At 27.7% G+C, this 24,185-nt stretch overlaps 1 protein-coding gene across 1 annotated transcript in view; it reads left to right on the top strand.

The window, feature by feature from the left end:
• The window catches only part of slmo (PRELI domain containing slowmo), a 35,932-nt gene extending 18,401 nt beyond the window's left edge, over window positions 1–17,531 (top strand). The window contains exons 3-5 of the mRNA XM_075355897.1: window positions 396–482; window positions 16,170–16,343; window positions 17,096–17,531. Of these exons, the coding sequence (XP_075212012.1) occupies window positions 396–482; window positions 16,170–16,343; window positions 17,096–17,329 (495 nt within the window). The 3' untranslated portion in view covers window positions 17,330–17,531. The remainder of the gene's footprint in view (window positions 1–395; window positions 483–16,169; window positions 16,344–17,095) is intronic.
• The last annotated feature ends 6,654 nt before the right edge of the window (window positions 17,532–24,185 follow it).

Here is a 24,185-nt window from a genome sequence, read left to right as displayed (position 1 = left end):
AGGTGTGTGTGTGCATGTGTGCACGCATGTGTCTATGCAATCAACAAGTAGTTATTCTACTTGTGTGATTCTAGACAGAATTAATATGTCACTAAATGTGGTTAGTCCAATATAGTTTCTTATTCTATTGAATGTCTGTATTATTTTGAAAATGTAATCTTTTAATTGAATTATAAAAATTCAAGAATTTTAATATTTAGTTGGTACAAGATTTATGCTGTGTAATATACCATTCAAGATTGTTTTAATACTCTCGAATGGTAAAATTATATAATTCTACTATTGAATGGTAAAAAGTTTTATTTTACTATCATGAAATTTTACTTTCATCTATTAATACCTTGTTGGCATTACCTGCCTAAAAGCAGTAAATTTTGTATTTTTTTTTTATTCAGATTGTTGGGCCATCAAATATTTGTTATGCAACTGAACGATCTGAAGTAAATCCAAGTTTAAGACATATGATACTTAAAACAAGAAATGTAAGTTATTTTACATTACTACCAATATTGTGTTTTAGCATGCTGACTGCCATATATAGCTCTCCATTCAAATCAAATAATTATCAGATAATTCATTTTCTAGAAGTGATGATTGTACTCTTATTTCTAGCATATTTTTTATGATTTTCACTTGCGGTGATTAATAATGATTTTTTTATACATTTATTTTTTAAGATAACTTTTAAACAAAAATTTATATCAGTTACAAGTCGGTTTAACAGTTAAAAGATAGATTAAAATTGAGAATATTCCATTCTTGTCTCTTTGTTATAAAAAAGGTGTCAGTTAAAAAATATTATGTAATTTTTTTTTAGAATTAAGTAGATATTTCATTGAGAATTTGCTAAACAAAGCAGTCATTCTTGTTTTTATACTAACTTGACATTTAAATACAGATTGCATACTAATTCTTTACGCTTATGGAACTGGGATGGATCATCTATATATACTATACGAATAGGTATTTAATACTATAGATGGCAGTTTGACTTCTATCTTGATAGAGTGAAACTTAAAAATTGTTATTTTTTGGATTATTAATTGCTCATTTTATCAGTCTTTTTCAAATAAAAGTGAAGACTATATAAATTCTCAGCCAAAATTTACATGTTTTTGACAACTTGCAATGTAAGATTAATGTGTAGTTTATAGGTAGACCAGAATGATATTATAGGTTTTCATACATGTTGCGTTTGATGTGTTTCACTCATCAGGTTTTGATTTTTATTAGATATCACAAAAAGATTATATTTGAATTATCAAAGCTATTCTTCTCTCTGAATAATTTAAAAAGACAATTTGGCAGTTCCCATTTATAATTTTTTTTTTTTAATTTTTACTCAGTTACTCAAAATATTAAAAAATATATAAATAAATAAATAATTCAAGAAATATTTTTGAACTGTAATTTGTGTTGACTAGATATTATGTGAGCCATACCTTATTTATTTTTTAAACTGGTGTAGCCGCTAAAAATGCAAACAGATTTGAAGAAACTGAATTCAGTTTCAACAGGTGAGAAGAAACTCACCTTAAGTATTACAGAGAGATCATCCTATTAAACATGGCTTTAGCCGTAAGTTTTTATCCTTATTTCGCATCCTTCGGCTGCCAGGATGCTGCTTCTGTAGACATTCAAAGAGTTGCAAACACTTGCTATTATTTTGTACAGAATGCAGCGTACAATCTTATTCAGGTTCCTATTTAACCCCAATGGTCTGATTCCAATTGGCCTTAATGTAGACCCTGTATGACATCAAAATTGATCTCGAGCAAATAATGACTCATTACTGATTTTCGCTCTGTTACAACAATAGCAGCTCCTAAATGCTAGAGTTTCTAGTGTCTTGCTTATGTATTAATACATTCTGACTGAAACAAAAAGTTTTCCATCCTGTGTCAGAGACTTTTACAATATCCAGGAAAACAACAAAATACAAAACCCATAAAGAACTGTTGCAGTAGTTCTTAAATCAGTTCTTTTTCAAAACTATAAAGACCTGAATGAAGAATTTAATTTGATGTTTCCTTTAATGTGTTTTTATGAAAAGTTTTTCAATATTTGAATCTTTTTAATTAAAATATCAAGAAAGAAAGTGTAGATCACTATAATCTAAAAATTGCAGTAGGTTTTTGTGTAACCAATTGTCTTTTTATCTGCTGCTGGTCCTTGAGTTCAGTTTCTTGCAAGGGTCTAGAGGTGTATTTTTTATGTGATTTCTTTTGGTCTATCTTCTTCATTCCACAGTAAGTTGAAGTATATATCTGAGGGCATAATATTAAAAATAAATAAATAAAAATAAAAGGCTCATATTTTACAAAAAGTACCCACCAAAAGTCTTTTACTAGTCAATTGTAAAATCTCTGACATAATTATTGTAATAAAATACTGTATATAAATTACATTTATAAAGTGTATTTTATTTTTTCCAATTTTGTTAAAGGAAGTCTTTTCTATCTGTTTATTAAAATAAGATTCTGTTTTAAGAATAAAGTTTCATTTGAGTTTTTTTATTATTCAAATTTTTAAATTAATTCAAACACCGTACATTGTAGATTGAAAAGGTTCCATTGTAAAGATATACATTTGATTTGTTTTGTAGTAGGTTTAGTTAAAAAAATACAGCAATTATTTTGAAATTATTTTTGCAAAACCATAAAACAAAATTAAGACATTATTGCCTAAAGACTTAATACTTATATACAGCATTTTCATCAGAAATTCAATTTTATTTTGTGAAATTAAACAAGAATTTTACTATAGTATTTTTTATGAATATCTGTATGTTCACTATTCATAGTTATCAGAAATTGTACTCGTCAGTAAATTTAAATCCTGCCATCCATTCATTTTGTCCAGTGGACCTACCTAAACATTTCAACCAAAAAACGTAGCAGATACACTTATCTGATCTGTTTAACAAGTAAATTGTTTAAAAATGTTTGTCAACTTTGTATTGGGAAATAAAATGTATATTACCAAGCATTTTCCTGTTATAGATTCCAGCTGTATAAATAAATGCTTATTCTTTACAATACTAATAGCAATTCATAATGACTTGTGCATGGTGATCAAGATTTATTTGTTTATTTTACTGAATGAATACATTGCACTTTTTCATTTTTGCTTCACATGTAAAGTTCCTTAAAAAACCTAATCTGAACTTAAATATTTATAAATAACTTGTTATAACAATTACTAAATATTTTTAACAACATATTTTAAAATATTTGTTGACATGCATTTTTTGTTTTGAAACTTTACAGGTTCTTGTTTTTTAGTTTTACAAAAGAAAAAGAAGAAAGTAAAGTGTATAACAAGGTTTTCTGTAAAGATTTATGAGCAAATGAGTTAAACATTCCATTAGAGACATATTTTTAAAAAAAACATTAGAGGCTTCAGAAAATGAAAATTCTAAACAAAGTATTTTTAATCAAAATTTAATGATATTTGAAAAAAAAATTGATGGCAGTCAGCCTGTTAATGTAAATGATTAATACTTAATAAAACTAAAATGAACATTATATAATGCATGCTTAATTTCAAGACAAATTATGTTATATTAGGATAATTACTTTTATTCTAGAAAATTCCATAGAAAGATTATTATTATTATGACTTTAGTTCTATATACAGTATTCGTTGTAGTTTTTTGCTGACTGAGCTGGTTGACTGGTGGGAATTTGTTATAATTTAGAGATTGCAGATTTTTCCATCTTGTTATACTTTACTCTAATTTTGGGGAAGTTCATAACTTTGATATAACTGCAGCTTAATAATGTTGATGCTACCATTGTAATATTAGTTGTAAGCCTTGACTTTATCACTTTTGTTTTCGTTATAGTCTTTGTATACCTACCACCTTTAGTTATTTCTATATGATGCTATTCATTTTAACCCCATTGTAACATTTATATGAGTTTTGTTTCAAAAAATCTCTTTCACAAGTCTTTGAAAATTACTAAAAAAAAGTCACTTTTTGTGATTATGTTTACCTTTTCTGTTGTCCTTTTTATGTTTATTTACTCTCTTCCAGGGTTAATTTTAGTGTTCAGATGCATTTTTCTGTATTTTATATGTAATTTAATGGTTTTTATTTTAAGCGAAGTGTGAAATATTTATGTGAAAATGATTCACTTGTATTGGATGGTCTTCTTGTTGATGTAGAAATGACTCATTTAATGACACTCATAAAATATAGACTGCTTTTGTGCATGAAATACGTAGTAATAACAGCCCTAATCTTTTTCTCATGCAAGATAATGAACAGATATTTTTTTACTTTAATAAAAATAAGGAAGAATTTGTAAGTATGTAGATAATTGTAAGTGAAGGACACAATATATAATTATGTTAAACCGCTTTTAAGTGATCATTATTAAGATAAAGTCTGTGTTGTAATAGTATTTTTATTATTTTATGTAATAATATTCAATTTTTTTGAAAAATCATTTAGGAGATATGAATTGTCTTATAATGATAAAAAAAAAGAAATTGGAGAGGGAAAGAGAATGAAAGTGAAAATACAAAAATCTTTTTTCTAATATTTTGTTAACCTTTTGTTTGAAATTGAAATTAACATCACTCAAACTAGCTTAGGTTGTAAGTACACTCGAACGCTAAGTGTTACTACTGCACCTGCTGAAAGCTATATGAAGCAGATTTACAAAAATAGTAATCTTTCTTAAAATCTACTCCATCCTCCATTAAAAGTTGTTCTAGCACAATGGAGATACATAGAAAAAGATTCTTTAATAGGGATTTGTACTTCCTTGCACGCAGACAGATAATCTGAAAAAAAATATAACAATGTTTTAGTCTACGACAATAAAAATTGATTATTTTAACCATATTAAATGGATCTTTGATCATATTTCTATATTGATTATCTTTTGCACTATTTTATATGATTTAATTTTGTAAGTAATATGATTGAAGCACAGTATTTCAAGAGGAAGAAACCCTCTCTCTCTATATTCAGTATTATAGAATTTGACTGCATTTCCTCCATCCACGAAAATGCACATGAAAACGACATGAGCTTGTCATTTTCTAGGCAGTAAACTTCATTGAAAGGATATAACTTAATAAATCTTCATAACATTTTACAAAGTATTTCTTTTTTGATGCTATTTAACACGTTGAGTGCCGCTTGATCTGACAACATTCTTCTGAAAAAACCTGACTTAATTTTCTTATTAGAAATAATAATTTTGATAAAAACCCCCTGGGGTTTTACTAACATTTTTATGCTAATATTGCTTATAAAGCCATATGTGTATGACTCTTCTTGGTGCTTTTTTCCTTCTAATTAATGCATGTTCTGTAGGGTCACAAATGCCATTTGTGCTGACTGGATTTAATGGTTTTCAAGTAATCAGTATTACATAATTCCTTTTTAGGATAGTAAAAATTAGTCATTCTTTCATTAAAATCAATTAAAGGTTGTATCTTATGTATACGATTGCATGATGCTTGTTCATTATTAAAAAAATGAAGAGCTCTCATAATTATGAAAAATGTATTTCGGCTCATATAATTATGGAAAGCCAGTATATTAAATGATGGCTACACCAAAATCTTTTATTCTGTACAGTTTAAAGTTCCCCATGTGTAAAACAAGTCTCAGAAACACGCAAAATTCGTATTTTGTTACAGGTTCCATGACAAATGAGATTTAGGGTGATTCATTTTTCTTCTAAGACTTGTGCATAATTATTTGCTTCATTCACAGTGAAGTTAAAAAATTTATCGTCAGCTACTAGTTGATAATAGTTAATTGATTTACCATTAATAGGAACGGACATATGAAGACTAGGATTTTCAACAAAATTGATTTCTTTTTAATTCTGGTGGATCAGTTACCTGTACGACATTATTTGCCATTTTCATATTTATTATATGTCAAGTGGTTTTTTGTGTAGATATATTTGTATCCATTTCATTTTCAGTTATCTGAATAACATCGTCATTGGTTTCAGTTTCTCTGTGTATAGTTTGGACAGTTGTGTCAGTAAGATTTTTGTCCTCACTCAGTCACTTTCACTAGAATCACATTCAGAGACACTTTCAGCACTAAATACAGTGTTACTTCTCTCATTTTCCAGAATATGTTTTAGTTCTTCCACAGGTAATTTCTTTTTAACGTTAAATCATTGTCTCTGACTGAGATGGACCCAGGATTTCACCATCAGCCATTACAAAATAACAGAAAAACCGTGGGACCACAAACAATTTTATAACACCAAGTATTCAACTAACACGCCACTTAAAGGTTAACTGCTAAACTGAAAGGCCAGCATAAGTAGAAACCATTCCATATGACTTACGCATAGGGTGCCGATGGCCCCTGATATAACTGCCTAGTGCCAATTGGCGGCCGTGGCACTCAACGTGTTAAGAGCAATCTTAAGATAATGAAAAATCATACATTCTTGCTAATGTTTTAATGTAATGTACTTCTGTAATAAACTTTTATTCATAATTTTTATATTACTGAACTTGTTATTTACATTTTAAGATCATATTTTAACACTGAGCAGCCAGTTATACAGATTAGAAAGCTGATTTCCAGATTAACTGCTTTTGGATTCTACTTCTAGAAAGGGTCTGACATTTTTAATCACATTCTCCATATCATATTCTATATTAAAAATCCATCCATAACGTCTTGTACATTTGTAAAAGGGTGTCTTGAGAACAGTAATGACAATTTTTTTTAATTTTGTTGTATCTGTTATTTTATATAGAGAAAATGTTAAAATACGATAATTAGTATGAGTTCTTCAATTTGACTATTGCTTAAATTAAATAAATATTGTAAGCAAATCACTATTATATACTATAAATGAAATTGTTATTAATTTTATGATTAGTATTGGTTTCAGATTAAACTAATGTATAAAGTGATTTATAACTCATTAATCAAATTATTTTAAATTTAAATCCTTGACTCACTTATGTAGGTCTTCCTAAACAGTTCAAAAGCATTGTGAAATAAAATTCCATACAAATAATAATGTGTAAAATTATCCATAACAAACAATTTCAAGAATTCTGTATCTTTATTTATAATACTATTGCTCATTTTTTTGCCTAACTCTTAATTAAATTTCCTAGTTATTTTTCTTTATCTATTGCACTAAATAAAAGATCTTTTCTACATTAAAATAAATATACTGTCTTTCATGTTGTATTGAATTTTAGAAAATATTGCACATCTTTACATATCATTAGCAGACTGCATACTAAATTTTATTCCTTACTTTTTCTGAAATATGAAAACAATTATGAAAATATTTAATCTCTGTTTTACTACTTAAAGATATATGTGTTAAAAGATATCATCTATCGTCTCTTAGTAGGTAGGTACAAAATACAAAATAAATGTTTTCAGTTTCAGTAATTATTAAGAGGTTAAGGTAAACTTTTATTACTGTGAATGCAATAAGAAAAAAGAATTTTTGATAGAATTAAGTGGGCTTTTTGATCGATAGTGGATCGATAAAGTGGAATATTAATGGGTTTCTTTAGATGATGTTTTTTAACAATGAGGTGGGATAATACTTTATCGGTTGGAATAAAACAAATGTATTATTTTAATTATGTATGTAGATATCAGCAATTATTAAACTTACTAAATGTTAATTTTATGATAATTGCGTGGTCCATCAGATTTTCATGACCAAAAATTACTGGGGAGGGGAAGACCAAGGTGGGTCCAGTCCTGAATGATGTGAGCTTTTTGTTCTCCCCCAAAATATAAGTTTTGAGAAAGAATGGTTAGAGCATCAAAATATTTTGATTTTCATAACTTGAAGGTGTGAAATAATTAATTTTCTAAACTCATCTTGTTTTCTAAATAGACAACACATATCTATAATATTTGCAGTGCTCAAAGGTGAATTTAAGTGTCATCCTAGTATTAATGGCATGTTAGGTCATTCTATCCACTTGAATAACTGGCTGTTGCATCTTTCTATCTTTAGTAGAAAACTGGATTTTTATCCAAGCAGGACCAAGGAGTAAAATATAAAAAGGATGTTTGAAACATACTAAAGCCATTTCTTAAGAAAATTGTTAGGTTATTTATTTTATATTTTACTGCTGCAGACATTAGCCATTAGTAAATTCTAAAAGCAATGTGGCTTATGGAAAAAATGTCCCAGAGTTGATCTGCATGGACCATTCATTCTTCTGAATTTAATTTTGGGCAGTGGCATTTATCCGTAAGTCATTCCATTTAGGTTTTAAATTCTGTTCTGGAAATGTTCCAGTCACGTAACTATCAGGTTTAAGAAATCTTTCGCAACTACAGAGCGGTACAGATTTTTTATGGAAAAAAGTTGTTTATGTCTTCTTTTATGAATAAATGCATGATTGTTGTATGCGATAAGTTGCCAGTTTGTTAAGCTTTTTTATCTGGCTTTATACCCTTTCATCAGTCATGCTAATTTAATTTTTGTTTCAAGGGAATCTAATGTAAAATAAATTTTTATTTGTTTTCTAGCCTGTAAATACAAGTAATCGGATAAAAATTTCTTGCTTATCATTTTTTTATGTTCACTTCATTGAAGATTTTGTGGTTCTTAATTGTTATAATATATTATATTTTAATTTATTTTATGAATTTTATTTATTTATAACTTTTAATGGAAAAATAAACTATTAACTAATTTTCAAGTAATTAAAATTTAATGATGAAAGATTAAACAATAACTAGTTCCAAACCTGACTTCATGATTTGTTGTTTGAAGGTAAGCTGAGGTAATTATGAAACATAGTGTTATGTAATAATTTAAAGAAGAAGTGACAAGGAAAAGTAACGTGTAAGTAATATTTTAATATGTGCTGTCAAAAATTTTTAATCACTATTAGAGAATAAGCTTTTGATTTAGAAAGAATAAAATAAAAACAGGGAATTAAGAAACTCATTAAATTGCTATCTTAAAATGGTTGAACATCAATTATTTATTATTACTATTAATTAATTTTTTTATGTTAAATATGTAGGTTCAGCTTTATTTATATAATAGCTGTTTTTTTTTTGCTCTGATTTTTGTTGAGAGAATAATCTTTTTGAAGTTATAGTATGAAATTCTACATTCTTGCTCTAGTACTTAATTATTTAATGGACTTAAAATCTTAATTACAATCCTGAATTTATTAGAAAAAAAATTGTTATTCGTCTAACATATAAAGTATAATTTTAACATTAAATTTTTTTTCTACTTAAAAGTAAATAATTTTCTTTTGGCTTTTAGTTGCGTAACTGGAATATCTCAGTTGAACCATCTTGTCTAACATAAATTATAAATTATTTCATATAGTCTAAATGCCATTTTTAGTTATCCATTGAACAGCTGACAGCCTTATTAATGTATATTTAGTCTTTGTTCTGGAGATATTGTCATACTCCTTATTAGACACATTTATAAAATTCAGGTTATGACATATTTTGAATTGTATTCATTTAATTACAAAACTTTTTGCATTCTATAATTTCTATCCTGGATTCTTATCTAGGTAATATACGTAATGATTTGACCAAACTTTTGTTTAGTAGTAGGAGATTTTTAATGAAATTTGAATATCCAGAGTGTGATGAAATAGGCTGAGGTTTAAATCTCTTATTAAGTTTGTAAATCTTACAGTGAGTTAGTCATTGAATAATATAATTTGCATCATGAAGATCATAATTATTTGTCATATTTTGAATATGACATTTGGGCGACAATTTCTTTACCCAAAATATTTTTAAAAAGGTAGAAAAAATAAACAAAATAAAATAAAAAGAAATGAAACCAACAGAAACTGAGTCAGACTGAATAAAATCAGTATGGTTCTTTTATAGAGTGATCAGGGACTGTACTGAAAACTACCCTCAGCAGCTTAGTTTTCCTCTTAGTGTAAACATACACCTATTTCATACTCTGCTTATTTGTTCTGAGATTTCCATACTAGTCCTACCTACCGCCATTGATTTTCATTATCATATCAATGTTTGACTTGTATACTACAAATCCTTGCATAGGATTTCTGTCATTAAAAAGTATGGTGTTTTCTTGCTGCTTTTGCATTACTAAAGCCTTATAAGTGGATAGTTATAAGTAGATATTGAACAAATTTAATTAAGATATGAAAAATAAAAGATTAAATTATTGGCAAATAATTTATTATTCTCAAAAATAATAATCACTGTAAAAATTGTAGCTTAAAGATTTAAATAAAGATTGTTAAGTAATAAAGATAATGTACTGTACGAAATTGTTACTAGAATAAAATAACTGAGAATATTCAAGAACCATTTAGGTATACTAAAAATTTAGATCTAAATGTACTTTTCAATAGTTATACACTATCACCAGTAGTTACTGGTGTTTGTTTCAGAAATGGATGCCAATTTTCGGTTTTCAGGTGTACATAATATTTGGATAAGTCTGAAGTTTTTGCATTTATTTGTCATCTATTTGGTTCTTTCTATTTCTGGGTAGGTTTATTTTAGTAGGGTAGTCCCTCTGGAATCATACTTTATTTTAACTTTCCAATTGATATTAAATGTTAACAAGAAATAATAATTTTCATTATCTTATATTATTTATTAATGATGATTACATAATAATATATTACTATTGTACAATTATATGCTGGTATTAGTTCTGTGAAGAAGTCTCTTGTGTGAAACAGTATAGTAATATCCAAAATATAATTTTTGAGTAGTTGGAATCAAAAAGTAGTGTATAAAGAATTTTTTATTAGTTCTGATTATGCATTCTTATTTTTGCTATTGAATGTTTTCTTGCTGGTCACCTGCAAAAAATAGTAAGAGGTGTAGTAAAAGGGTACAATCAGCAGCCTTGAAGAATATTGATAAAGAATTAAATCAGGAAGGAATGATTCAATAATATTGAGAAACGTTTGAGGAGTATGATTATTGAAAGATGTAGAAATGAAGTAAAGAAAGATGTGTTGTTGAGTCCAGATTCTCCTTGATGTCTAAAGATGCATGTATGTAAATATAACAGTGTGTCATCTATAGTTGATTTGATAAAGGATTGCTAGTACCGACTAATAGAAACTTAAGGTACCATGATAAAATGTAAACTCCTCCCTTTGTCGTAGTCAAAAAAAAGAATAGCATTAAAAACAAATACCAAAATATTTTGACTTTTTTTTTTTCATTTAAGGCATTTGAATTTATATTACATGCTAATTATTACACTTGCTATATTGTTAATCCTGTCGTTGTATTCATTGGAATATTTTACAAAAGGCTAACATTCTTCATTAAAATTACATAAAATTTAAGCAATGACGTTCAGAGTTAAATCTAATGTGTTTGTTTGTGGTCACTTGCAAATTTATTAGACATAGGTCTGTTATGTTTCGCTTAAATGAATCTTCTATGTCTGAACCTTGTCAGTCTATGATTTTTTAAAAGAGTTGTTCATTTAAAAGTATGAGGAACTTGTACAGAATGAGTCAAAAGAAACCCCTTGACAACTTTAAAAACGTTCCAGATAGAATATTGTAACCTTCAGGATACGATATCGGTCAATTACTTACCTTTTGACAAGAAATAGAATTTCAACCCCTTCTTGGGAGGCAGCCCTGGGGTTGTGACTCAATTATTTTAAATTATAACATTCTTTGAGTGGTTCATCATTTTTTTAAAGTCTCTTTAAGACAAGCAAAGTGGTATAAATATAAAGTTGGTACATGTCTGTACCTAAAATGATGGTGGGATACAGTTTGGATTTTAAAAAAAATTACATTTATATTTTAAGGAACTGTTATCACAAATAAATCAATTTTAAAAATTAATGGATATTATCAAATAATTTATTTAAAAAAAATATATGTATTTATTAAGCATAAGGTTTGCTTATTTATTTAGATTTCATTTTAATACATATTTGAAATGTCCTTCTGTTTTTTGACAATGTGCCAGCCGATTGTAAAAGGATGATACTACATTATTCAATGATTCCCTAGTGATATTTTCTGCTGATTCTCGAATTCCATTTTATAAATTTATAAATACACCGATAGTTAAAAAAAAATTTTAATCTTTCCTTAAGTGTGATACTATTTCTTGAATTGCTTTTTTGCGTGCATTACAGATCTGTAAATATAATTTTTCTATTACCCTTGGTTTTAAATAGATTACGCTTCAATAAAAATTAAGATAAAATATAGTTAGTCTGTAAAATTTATAATTTTGCATGTCATACCTTTGTTAGAACGATTTCACTGATGCTTTTCTTTTACAATTAGCCTCAGGCACATTCCAAATTAATGTCCAATAGTAATCGGCTAGCATGATACTATTCCATTTCTCTTTACAGCGGCTTTCCATCACTGAAATGTCTTGGTGGAAACATTCACCATGTTCGTCACTTACATTTCCAAGGTTGTCCAGGAAAAAATTCATATGTGAGTGGAGGAAATGTATTTTCAAAGACATATTACATCCCATAGCTCAGTATGAAGTAAAAAGTTGATTAAAATCTTGTGGTAATTGTCGGATTTTTGTTTGCTGAGAAAAGTTTTGTAATTGTCTTTACACGAAGCCCAAGCTGCACTTTCTACATTTTTTAATATTGAGTTAAATACATCATCTTTGACCAACAAATTTTCCTTCTTTAATTTTTCCGTCACATTTGGAAATTTTTGTTTGATGTACAGAAATCCAGGACTATCCTTCTTCATTATTTTTACAAAATTTTTCATTAGTGCTAGCTTGATATGGAGAGGGGGTAAAAATATTTTTTTGGGTTCAACTAAGGGCTCATGAATAATATTTTTCTCATTTGGAGTTAAGTTGGTCTTTTTTCATCCACTCTTTGGTAACATAATGCTTATTCCTAGCTCGGCTAACTCATTCGCAAAAATAACATGTATTTTGTATAGCCTAACTGCTTGCCTAATAAAATAGATATAACTTTCAAATCACCACATATGTTCCAGCTATGTTTTTTATCATTTATTTTTTTCAATGATGTGTTTCATCACATCGTACGTCTCTTTCAAATTAATACCGTAAGCAATTTGTATAGAAGATATTTGTTACTGTTTTGTAGTTGAACCACTTTTAAACTATATGAAAAGACACCAGTCCTCAGGTTTATGAACTTGTCCTAAGTGCAACATAAGCTCATCAATATTTGTGCAATAAACCAAATTATTTTCATCAATAAAGTACTGAGAAAGTTCTTTTTGTCAACTTTGAAAGCCCAAACGTTTTGTATTTTTTTGAAGTAAATTCCAATCTTGCAGTCTTGATCCTAACAATTCAGCTTGATTTTCTGATAAATTTAAATCCTTAACCAAGTCATTTAATTCACCTTGTGATATAAGATGTGGCTTACTGGAAGATAATTCAAATTCAAAATCATTATTGTCTTCTTCAGTACTACCTGATTCTTCATCGCTGCTTTCCAAACATATGTTCACAGGTGGCTCAGGAACTGGAATAATTTCACTGTGAGGTACAGGCCTGATTGCAGATTGCAATGAAGGATATTTTACAGTATGTTTAGATTTTTTAGAAAATCTAGACACACTTGTTAAACAAAAGCAACAATCTGTTACTTGATCCTTTGGTTCATGCCAAACCATAGGTACTGACAAAGCCTTCTGTCTACCTTTCAAACATCCCTTGAAATATACAGAACAATTATTGCGTACTATATGAGGACCCCACATCTTATCCTGATCAACAGTTTTACACTGAAGGTTACAAATGATATGCTTTTTTTAATTAAAGGTGTAATTTTTTTGTATCTGATTTTACCGTAAACTCACCAATTCATAACAAAAGGCATCCACATCATTTACACAATTTCAAGACATTATGACACTGCACTGTTTACAAACTTAAGACAGCAATAAGACTGAACAGAATTAATTCTTTCCTAAATCCATTGCTTAATATGAACAACACAGCTGTGTTTTCAGCTACATGTTTTGACCTGCACGGGCGTGATTAATCTTGTCCATGAAGACTCACTCTTTAGTATTAAATATGATGTCATAATATGTGACTATGATATGATTACTTTTTTGTCTAGTATTGTTTATTTATAGCTTAAAATTATGTTAACAAAGTTAAACAATAAAAAATGAGCTAAAAAAGTACAGTATACGAGCTTAAAATGCTAACTATATGTTGAAAAATGAAAAAAATCCTATAATTAAAATTTAAAATATTTTCAAAAATGGTTGGTGATCAAAAAACAGATTAAAATCATTTATTGCCTGTTAGGAAACAAAAATTATGTTTATCAGTGTTATCGATATCATTGGGCTTATTATGATAAACAGTATTTTCTAAGTGGCCCAATTGAAAGTAATCGAATGGTGACAAGTCTGGTAATCTCTCTGGCCATTCTGTGCGACTCCTAAAGTCAGTTCATCTTTCAGGGAAAAAATGGTACATTTAAAATTTCATGAACTCCCTGGACATTGTATTTGTCCCCTTCGGCTAGTCCATCTTCCAGGAAAAAATGTATTTAAAATTTCACGTACCTGAAGGTCTAAATGAGATGGGACATCATCTTGTTGAAACAAAATGTTTTGGAAGTTGGTGCCAACAACCTTTTGAATGTTTGAAATGATATGGTTGAGAAACAAATCTCATATTTCATTATGTTTAAATTCTTACAATAAATATCAGCCCTATCAATCGTCCACCAACAATACCTGCCCATAAATTTACTTTGACTGGATATTGTGTATGTGCCTCACGATACCAGTGTGGATTAATATCAGTCAGTATTGATAATTATGGCAATTTACATTGCCGTTTAAAAAAAAAACATTGCCATCACTAAAAACTATGTTGTTTAATAAATTAGGATCTACATAAATATTGTCCATAATTTGTAATTGACCGTAATATTGTCATAATTTTACAGAACTCGAGTCTTTGACCGTGGTCATCTTCATTAAGTTTTTGCACTGTATAAATTTGGAACTGTTTGAAATTTTCATTTTTTATTGTTTTAATCACTGAATCTTGACTTATCTTATGTTATCGTGTTGCTATTCAAGTTGAAAAATAAGGATTCTCTATAAATTCTTGCATAATCTCCAACGATTTATTACTTTTTTCCAGATTTAGACTTTTTGTTTTCCCCTATTATTCTTGTTTCTTCAAATTGTTTGATGGTTTTTGACACTTTATCTTTTGAAATGGGGTCACAGTTATTAAATGTTGCATTGAATAATTCACAAACTTTTTTATACAACCCAAATCTATCGCCAAAGCCATTCATAATTAAAAGTGCGATTCCCCTTCTATTCACTTCAGTAAGTGACATGTTGTTAGCAATGTTAAACAGTAGCAAAGAAAAAATTAATTCAGTAAAAAACAATTATAAAAAAGGTAAAAAAAGATGTAAATAAAAACAGTCTTACAAATGTGGTAAATGTAGACAAAATCAATCAGCCAGCCAATCACAATAAATTCTGATAAGAAACCACCATGTGTTCTCATAAGAACAGTGTAGTAATGAAACGCTAAATGGAATATTACATAATAATGAAGTAAGCTTCATTTTTGCAACCGTGGCCAGAGACCATTAATGGTCAGCTGATCAGCATTATTAAGTGACAATATATTTTATTTATTTACTCATAAAACTAGAACAAAAACAATTTTTTGTGTTAAACAATAGAAATTTTCTAAAATTTAAATTTAATTCAGTTTAATTTCTTTTTATTTAATTTTATTATTTGAACTTACTAAATTTTTAGTAATTTTCAAAATCCAAACTTTATCCTGCTCCCATTTTGGGTACAGATGACCTACCTTTTATTACTATTATCCTTTTATTTATACCGTTTTTCTTGGCTTAAAGAGACCTTTAAAATAATGTATCACACAAAAGGTGTTACCATTTAAAATATTTGAGTTATAACCTCTGGGCTACCTCCAAAGAAGGAGTTCTATTTTTCATCAAAAGGTAAAGTAGTTGACAGATAGCTTATCTTGAAAGTTACAGTATTTTATCTGGAACATTTTTAAAGTTGTTGAGGGATTTCCATACTTTTAACTCTGTATATACCCTGATGTAATGCGATGTTTATTTTCATAAAGTTTCATATTTATTTTCTTGTAACATTCTTCTATTATTTTTTTAAATAAAAATGATTGTTTACAGCTAACATTTGGGAGTTTTATAGCAGTAGATGAAACTTTATCCTATCAGCCACATCCTGAAGATGAAGGAAAAACTCTTTTGAAGCAAGAAGCAGTTGTAACGGTACAAGGAGTTCCTTTGCACAGTTATATGGAAGATTTACTTACAAGGACAATCATGACGAATGCTGGAAAGGTATTATATTTACTGTCTTATCTGTATAACATGATTTTTTATCTTAAAGTACAGAGCATGTTTGTGTGATTAAAAGACTTTTGTTTTCTAAGGGATGTTTGATTGGTACACCTTTTTCTGACACTCTTTTACAATCCTTATGCTGCATATTGTTTTTCCTTTTTGAAAATTATAGAATAATGTATCAACTTCGTGATATGTTTTAAAGTTGTATCAAAATAACGTTAAAAATTTAGACATTAATAATAGAATGAACTCTTTGTGTTAATATATTTTTTCTATAAGGTTTCTTAGTTTTAAGAAGTCCTGTAAGATCCAGTTAGTCATATGACAAATGTCATACTCATTAAAATAACGTAACAGAAAGACATGGTTTCAGGAATTTTTTTTTCTGTGAAAATGGTTGGTAATTTCCTTTTGCACATATATATACATATATGCGCATGCGCGCGTGTGTGTGCAAAACCAAAGGAAATACATATTTAAAAGCAGTAACATTACTTACACTAATAGATGTGTAAGAATAGAAAATAGTATTAAACCAGTCACATGGCGACAACATCTTCCCCAACAAAAAAAAATTTAAGGATAGTTCTAGTAGTTGAAAATGTTGTTAATATTAGCAGAGATATGAGTTCTCAGCATCAAGGATTATTAGTAATAAATAGAGAAGTCATGTCCAGAGATTTTCAGTTTCAATATGAAAATTAAGTTAGTTTAGTTTGTTTAAATTATGTTTCTTCATTTTTTAGGGTCGACAAGCAATGGAATGGGTAATTGATAAAATCAATACTGAGGTGAAAGATATTAGAGATTCAGCTGTTAAAAGTGCTGATGAACTTTTAAATCAAACCAAAAAATCCTTTGATGACATAACTACATCCGCTAGGAAGCAAATGGATGAATTTTCAACAGCTGCAAAAATATCTTTTGATGAGTTTCACACGCTGGCCGGTTCATCTTCTAATGGTATACCAAAATTCTAAAAATTGTTTAAAATTAACAATGTTTGTTTATAAATATTATTTTGTGATGTATTTTTTTAAAGGCTGGCTCCAAATTGTTGTAATTTTATTTTTTAATAAATTTTATGATTTCAAGTATTCAGCTACTCAGTTTAATACTGTAGTATTATTAAATTATAAAATTTATTTATGAATTGTTATGAAATAAAATTGTTTGTTCTAATTCCATTGTTAATAGTTTTTTTCATTTACCGATACCAATTTAAAATTGTTTTTCCACAAGGAAATAGTGATTAGTTTTTCACTAGGAAGTAATATAGGTATTTACCCTTTCAGGATCATGAGCATGATCACAATAAAAAAAAAAAAAAAAAAAATAGCTTGCTCAAATAGTTTGACCGTTATCAAAATCCAAAATCATTTGTGATTAGTTTCATTAGCCATCTCAGTTGTTCATTTAGTAGAGCGATCTACTAACACTGAAGGTCCTTTATTCATTTCCCATCTTGGACTTAAGGTCTTGGCAATTTTTTTGGTAACTTACTCCTCATCTCCTTAGCAATTTACTAGAAAAATAGTTGTGTATTTAAAGAAAACTTAAACGGAAACAACTTATATCATTTAAATATATATATATATATATTTTATCTGGAAAATATTTAATGTTAACTAAAAAGGAAAGCTTGTGACCAAATAAATACAAGGGCATTCAGCCTTTGTTAGTGTTAAGTAAATACATTTTTTTAGAAAATTCTGTTAATTGAAAATTTAAAGTCATGTGAAATGAAAAAATAAAGTTGATGCATGTCTGTATGCAATATATGAAAATAATAACAAACTACAGTATGTTATAAAAATATTTGTTCTTTTCCTTTTTTATTTAAGTAGTTTTTATGGTTATTTTAATAATTTATCAGTATTATAAATTTATGCAAAAAACCTTTAAAGTTGAAAAGTGAAATTTGCATTACCTATTTCATAAATTTTACGTACATAAAATAAAACTATGTTTGTGTTATTTTTATTAATAGACTTACAATTGTGTTAATTTTTTTAATAGCAGAAATCTTTGAGGTAAATACAGTAATAAATATTGAAACTAAAATTTATAAATAATTATATATTATTCTATTTATTTGTGAACAAAGATTTATAAAATGTTATGAAATAACTTGCTAGTCATGGACTGTAAATAACTACTGCTTGTCCAGTTTGTCAGACTTTAGTCCTGAAAGGGTTAATCTAATTTCCTGACATGCAATATTCAGTGATTAAGTTTTTTGTGATAATTGTATAGTTATAAGCACAGTATTACTTGTATGCAATAATGCTTTATATCTTGATATGGTGTAGGATGTGTATGTGAAACTAGAATGAATAGTAGATAATACTTGAATGACTGATTTCAGTAGCATATTACATTCATTTTGACCAAACAAAAAGATTAGATAAATAATTTATTTCTGTGTAAAATGACTTTTATTATTTGTAATAGCTTCTCTCTTACTTTAATTTTATTTATCTATTTATTATTAAATAATTGTGTTTAATAATTAAGCTGACTCTAAATAGTTGAGTTAAAGAAATATTTTAATGCTTTATTGTGTAATGAATATCAGGAAAAGAAAAATATTATTTTCTTGGAAACCAAAAAGTGAATTATTTATTGCCTGTTTTGCAGTACAGAATGATGAAAAATATGGTATTTCTTTTATTTTTATGTCTGATTGATTTATGAAATTATTTTAATATTTAACTTTATAAATTCAATTTTGAGAGAGTTTATAACTTCAAAATATGTTTAAGGTGTACATTATTTAAGGATCATAATTAAAATAATACTTACACATTTCAGACCTCAGAAATTTATGCTTAATTTAGTAATGATAATTACATTCTGTTTGTCTCTGGGTATACAACCTAGAAACAAAAACTCTGGATTCAAAATATCTATGAAAAATTAGTATACTTTTATTTATTACATTATTTTAATTTAGTAATTTTGATACTATTTTAATCATACGTTTTTTCTATTTGTCTTTGCAAATATTTTGCTTTTTTGTGGCCTTTTTTATTCTAGCATCTGTATTACCTTCTACCATCTCTAGTTTGCTAATTTCTTGTTGGATCACTAGTGGTGATCAGGATGTGGACACAAAAAGTCCTAATTTGTTTAAGTTATTTTTTTTTGTAGGGTAGTCATGATGGAACATCATTGATGGGAAGTTAATCAGATACTGTGCTTATGTGGTACAATATTTGTTGTGTGAGACCATCAGAAAAGTTTTTGGTGAAAACTTATCCCTCATCACTAGACTTTAGAGTAAAATGATTAAACATTGCTATATCTGTAATTACCATACACCTTTAATTAGAAAAATGATTCAACCAATCATGATGGAAGCAGTGGAAAAGTGGTGTTCATCAGTGCCGTTCAGTTAACAAAGCCAGAAAGAGATTTTTTTAAAAATTCATAGATAAGGAATTATACCAGAACCATTATTTCCCTGATGCCATAAATGTTTAAAACAAAATAATGTTTTAAAACGCACAGTGTCTGTTATATAGCTAGAAATAATATTTTATAAATTATAATAATTTTCATATTGTTGCATGTTCATGGCTCAATCAGGATATTGAGAGATTGATAATTGAAAATGTTTATATAATTAGAATTTAGTTTAAAACATAAGTAAAAAAGACAAATCAATAATAATAAACAAATAATAAAAATAGTAATCACAACCACAACAATAATATTAATAATAAAAACAGTGATTACATAGAAAACAGAATTTGAAGTAATCATCAGGATTTATTTAGAGGTAGTTAACTGTTGAAAACCAGAATTCAGTCCCATTGACAAAAGACATTAGCATGACCAATAATATTAACACTTTTAGCCACTAGTCTTGTATTAACAACAATAGATAAACAAGTATAAAGTCCTTCACTGCAGATACCTTTGCTTTTCACAAATAAAACTACCCTGACAATTTATGAATGAAATTTAGTACATTATCTCTTTCACTTATAGTCTCATGGAACCATTTCTTGTTTTCATGTACTGTCCATACTGGAATTACTTTTGATGTCACTTAATCACGTCGAACATTTACGCACTAGAAATTCGCTCCTTTACTGACTCTCATAATAACTTCCTGCTTAGAAATTTTTCACTGAACTCTCTCGCAGACTCTCCTCAAGACTGATTGTCAACTGGTCTTCCTCGGAGTATTTATCCTCCAATCCTCTTTACCTACAGGACTGAACCCAACTCAAAGCGTGAGAATGATCATTTGCCCTCACATTTTCCCATGAGATTCCTACCCTGGTCCGATAACCCCATTGAACAACATCTGTTTAGGTATGCTGTGGGCACCATTACAAAGGACAGTTGTTAAACGAACCTGTGAGCTTTACTAAATGGGTTTCTTTTAGCTCTTTTCTGGATTCCTCTCATTGTATTTTCTACTACTTTCTTCTTAATTGGCAGGAATCAATTATTCAGGTCTGTTATACTACTCTTGTTACAATATTATATGGACAATGATCAACTGGTAACTTTTATGTATAACAAACATAATTTTCAATCACAACAAAAGAGGTAGTAATTGTTGTCAAATAAATTTCTATTTCTGTAATAATTTATTTGTTGTTAATGAAATATTGTAAATACTTAAAACTGAGTTTTAGGACCCATCATATACCTATAGATCGAATTTTCTAAATTTTTTAGGATGTAGAAAGATACCTGAAATATCTCCATATAAATTCAAAAAGCAAGACGAACAGATTTTATTTATTTCCAGATTTAGGTGGTATCTTTTTTCTTCCTTTTTTTAACTGTATGATTAAGATATATGTTGCAATGTAAATAGTCTGCAAATTAATTAATAATTGTTCGGTGTAATTTCTCAAAATCGACTTTTTCAAAGATGTCTCACTTTTTCAAAGAAGTCATAGAAATTGGATAGCAATAAAAGTTAAATTATGTACGGTTATTAGGCTGCAAGTAGTTACATAATGAAGTAAGTAGAATTGATCTTACTTAAAAAATTATATTAATATCCTTAATGTTAAATTCTGCCTCACTATTAAGTGCAATTTTAATGGTTCTGAAATAACCAAAATGTATTTTTATTTGTCGATCTCTTTTACGTTAAATTATCTGGAAGTGAAGTTAAGAAGAAACTGCAGGTTATTATTTTAGGCAGATTTTTTTCATTTAGGAAAACTACCAATATAGAAAAAATATTTCATAATAAAAAACTACTAATATTTACCTTTAAAATGTATTTTATTTATATATATATATATATATATATATATTTTATATACTGAAAAGATATATTATTCAGTATTATTAGTAATTAAAAATTTTATTCAGTAAAAAAAACAAATCAAAATTTTCGGGCTTAGAAAGATTATAAAGTTAACACTTAAAGTAAAAATTAAAAAAGTATTTTTTTTTAATCTAACTATGTAAATATGATGCCTGAAAAATTTGCTTTTGAAAGATAAGATCTGTTTTCCTGATACTCATCACAGTTACACATTACAATAATTATAGTACACTATTTGTTTTATTGTTTATGTTTTCTTTTTTTTTGGTTTGAAAATCAGTATTGTTAAAACTAATATAAAGATGAAATACTGTCAATTTTTAAACTGTAATCTATTAACTAACATTAATATGTACTAATAAAACCATATTTTTCTATAAAAATTGTGATAATTTTAGGAGTGTTATTATCTTTTATTATCCTTTGATGATAATATTTTGAGTAACACTGTTTTTAAATGGTTGTATAATTATAATATTTAAAAATGCTTTTTAAGATTATTGTAAAATGTAGCAGTTTCACTTAAAGTATTACTTTTGTTAATGTTCTAAAATTTATTAAAACTTTAAATTAATGATTTAAAATTGATTATTTTGGGAATAATATTTGTTAGAGCTGGATTTAAGACTGTGGATTTTAGGAGTGTTATTATCTTTTATTATCCTTTGATGATAATATTTTGAGTAACACTGTAATCTCTGATTTAGTGGATACCTTGTGCTTCTTCCATATTCCGGATACTGTATTAGGTTGTTTTCTTTATAAAGAAAAATGAATTGCAATTACATTATGTAAAAAATTTAACCAAGTGTAACTTAATCTTAATTGATCTTTGTACTGTATCTGGAGTTCTATGATATTTTTCTTGAAGTATTGTGTCATTAAAGAATGTGTAATATGTATTTATGTAATTGTTATTTTTGATGTGATGAGCATTTGTGTATTGACCAGTCCTTCATCAAACTAAAATTAAAATGCAAAGTAATAAAAATTACATTAAAAATTTCATATAATTTAAAACATACAGAGAAGTGCATTTATTCTCTGTCTAACTGAAATTTTAATTTTCCACTTTCATGGTGATTGCCACTTCGTCAGACAACAATTAAAAGTGGTATACCCACTCTCAATAGTTTTGAGAGTGGGTATACCACTTTGTATAATTAAAAACTGTGCACATAATGAAAAAAGTAGTTAATAGTATATAAAATGTATTATTATTTATATTCTGCTCCTAAGATGAAAATTGTACAAGTTTTTAGAATTTTATAAAAATTTTGAAATTTTTCTAATTTCTTATTTTTTATTAAAAGGGAAAAGAATTATTTAGGAATCACAAAGGCCACTAATATGATCAAGCATATTGAATGAATAAAAATTTTCTTAAACTCTAGTTAGTCTTGTAAATATGGCACCCAGATGTTGACAGTAGAAAAGAGTTCATTGAAAAACCTTCTAAAAATGTTATGTGTTCTTAAATTATAATAAATGAAATCTAGCAATTTTGAATTGAAACAAAAAGTAGTTTGCATTTATATATGTGACAAAAATTATATTTTTTTTTTATTTTTCTTCTGTGCTTTGAATATTCTTTGGATATAACTGTTTTTTTTTTTTTTTTGTCTTCAGTCATTCGCTTTGATTAAGCCTCCAAGATTCCGTATCTCGTGGCAGTCGTTTCATTTTGGTGTACCGTATACATTCTCTATCCCTAACAATTTGTCTTACATATTCCAAATGTTGTCTGCCTGCACAATTTTTCCCATCTACCTGTACCCTCCAATATCAAAACTACATATTCCAGGATGTCTTAAGATGTGACCTATAAGTCTGTCTCTTCTCTTAGCTATATTTTCCAAATGCTTCTTTCTTCACCAATTTGCCACAACACCTCTTCGTTTTGTCACTTTATCCACCCATCTGATTTTTAACATTCTCCTACAGCACCACATTTCAAAAGCTTTTAATTTCTTCTTCTCAGATACTCCTATCATCCAAGTTTCATTTCCATATAAAGCTACGCTCCAAACATATCCTTTCAAAAATGTTTTCCTGACATTTAAATTAATTTTTGATGTAAACAAATTATATTTCTTCTACCTCCATTATCTTTTCTCTTCTTCTATATTTTCTATTCTATCTTTTTTATTCAGATCTCTTACAATGTCCTCCTCAAAAATCTTCTTTACCTCCTCTTCCTCAAACTTCTCTAAATTCCACCGATTCATACCCCAATCTCTATTTCATTACCACTAAATTATGGTCACTATCAATGTCTGCTCCTGGATATTCTTTGCAGTCAACAAGTTGATTTCTAAATGTTTGCTTAACCATGATATAATCTATCTGGTACCTTGCAGTACTATTTGGCTTTTTCCATGTGTATATTCTTCTATTATAATTTTTAAACCGGGTATTGGCAATTACTAAATTATATACTTTTTGAAAATTTCAATTAGTCAGTCCCATCTTTCATTTCTTTTGCTCAGCCCATATTCTTTTTCCGTTGCTTGCATTCCAATCTCCAACTA

Source organism: Lycorma delicatula, chromosome 2 (genome assembly GCF_047948215.1).
Source record: "Lycorma delicatula isolate Av1 chromosome 2, ASM4794821v1, whole genome shotgun sequence".
Classification (NCBI taxonomy): Eukaryota; Metazoa; Arthropoda; class Insecta; order Hemiptera; family Fulgoridae; genus Lycorma; species Lycorma delicatula.
Note: the sequence above shows the minus strand (reverse complement) of the source record. Positions and strands in the feature narration are given on the sequence as shown.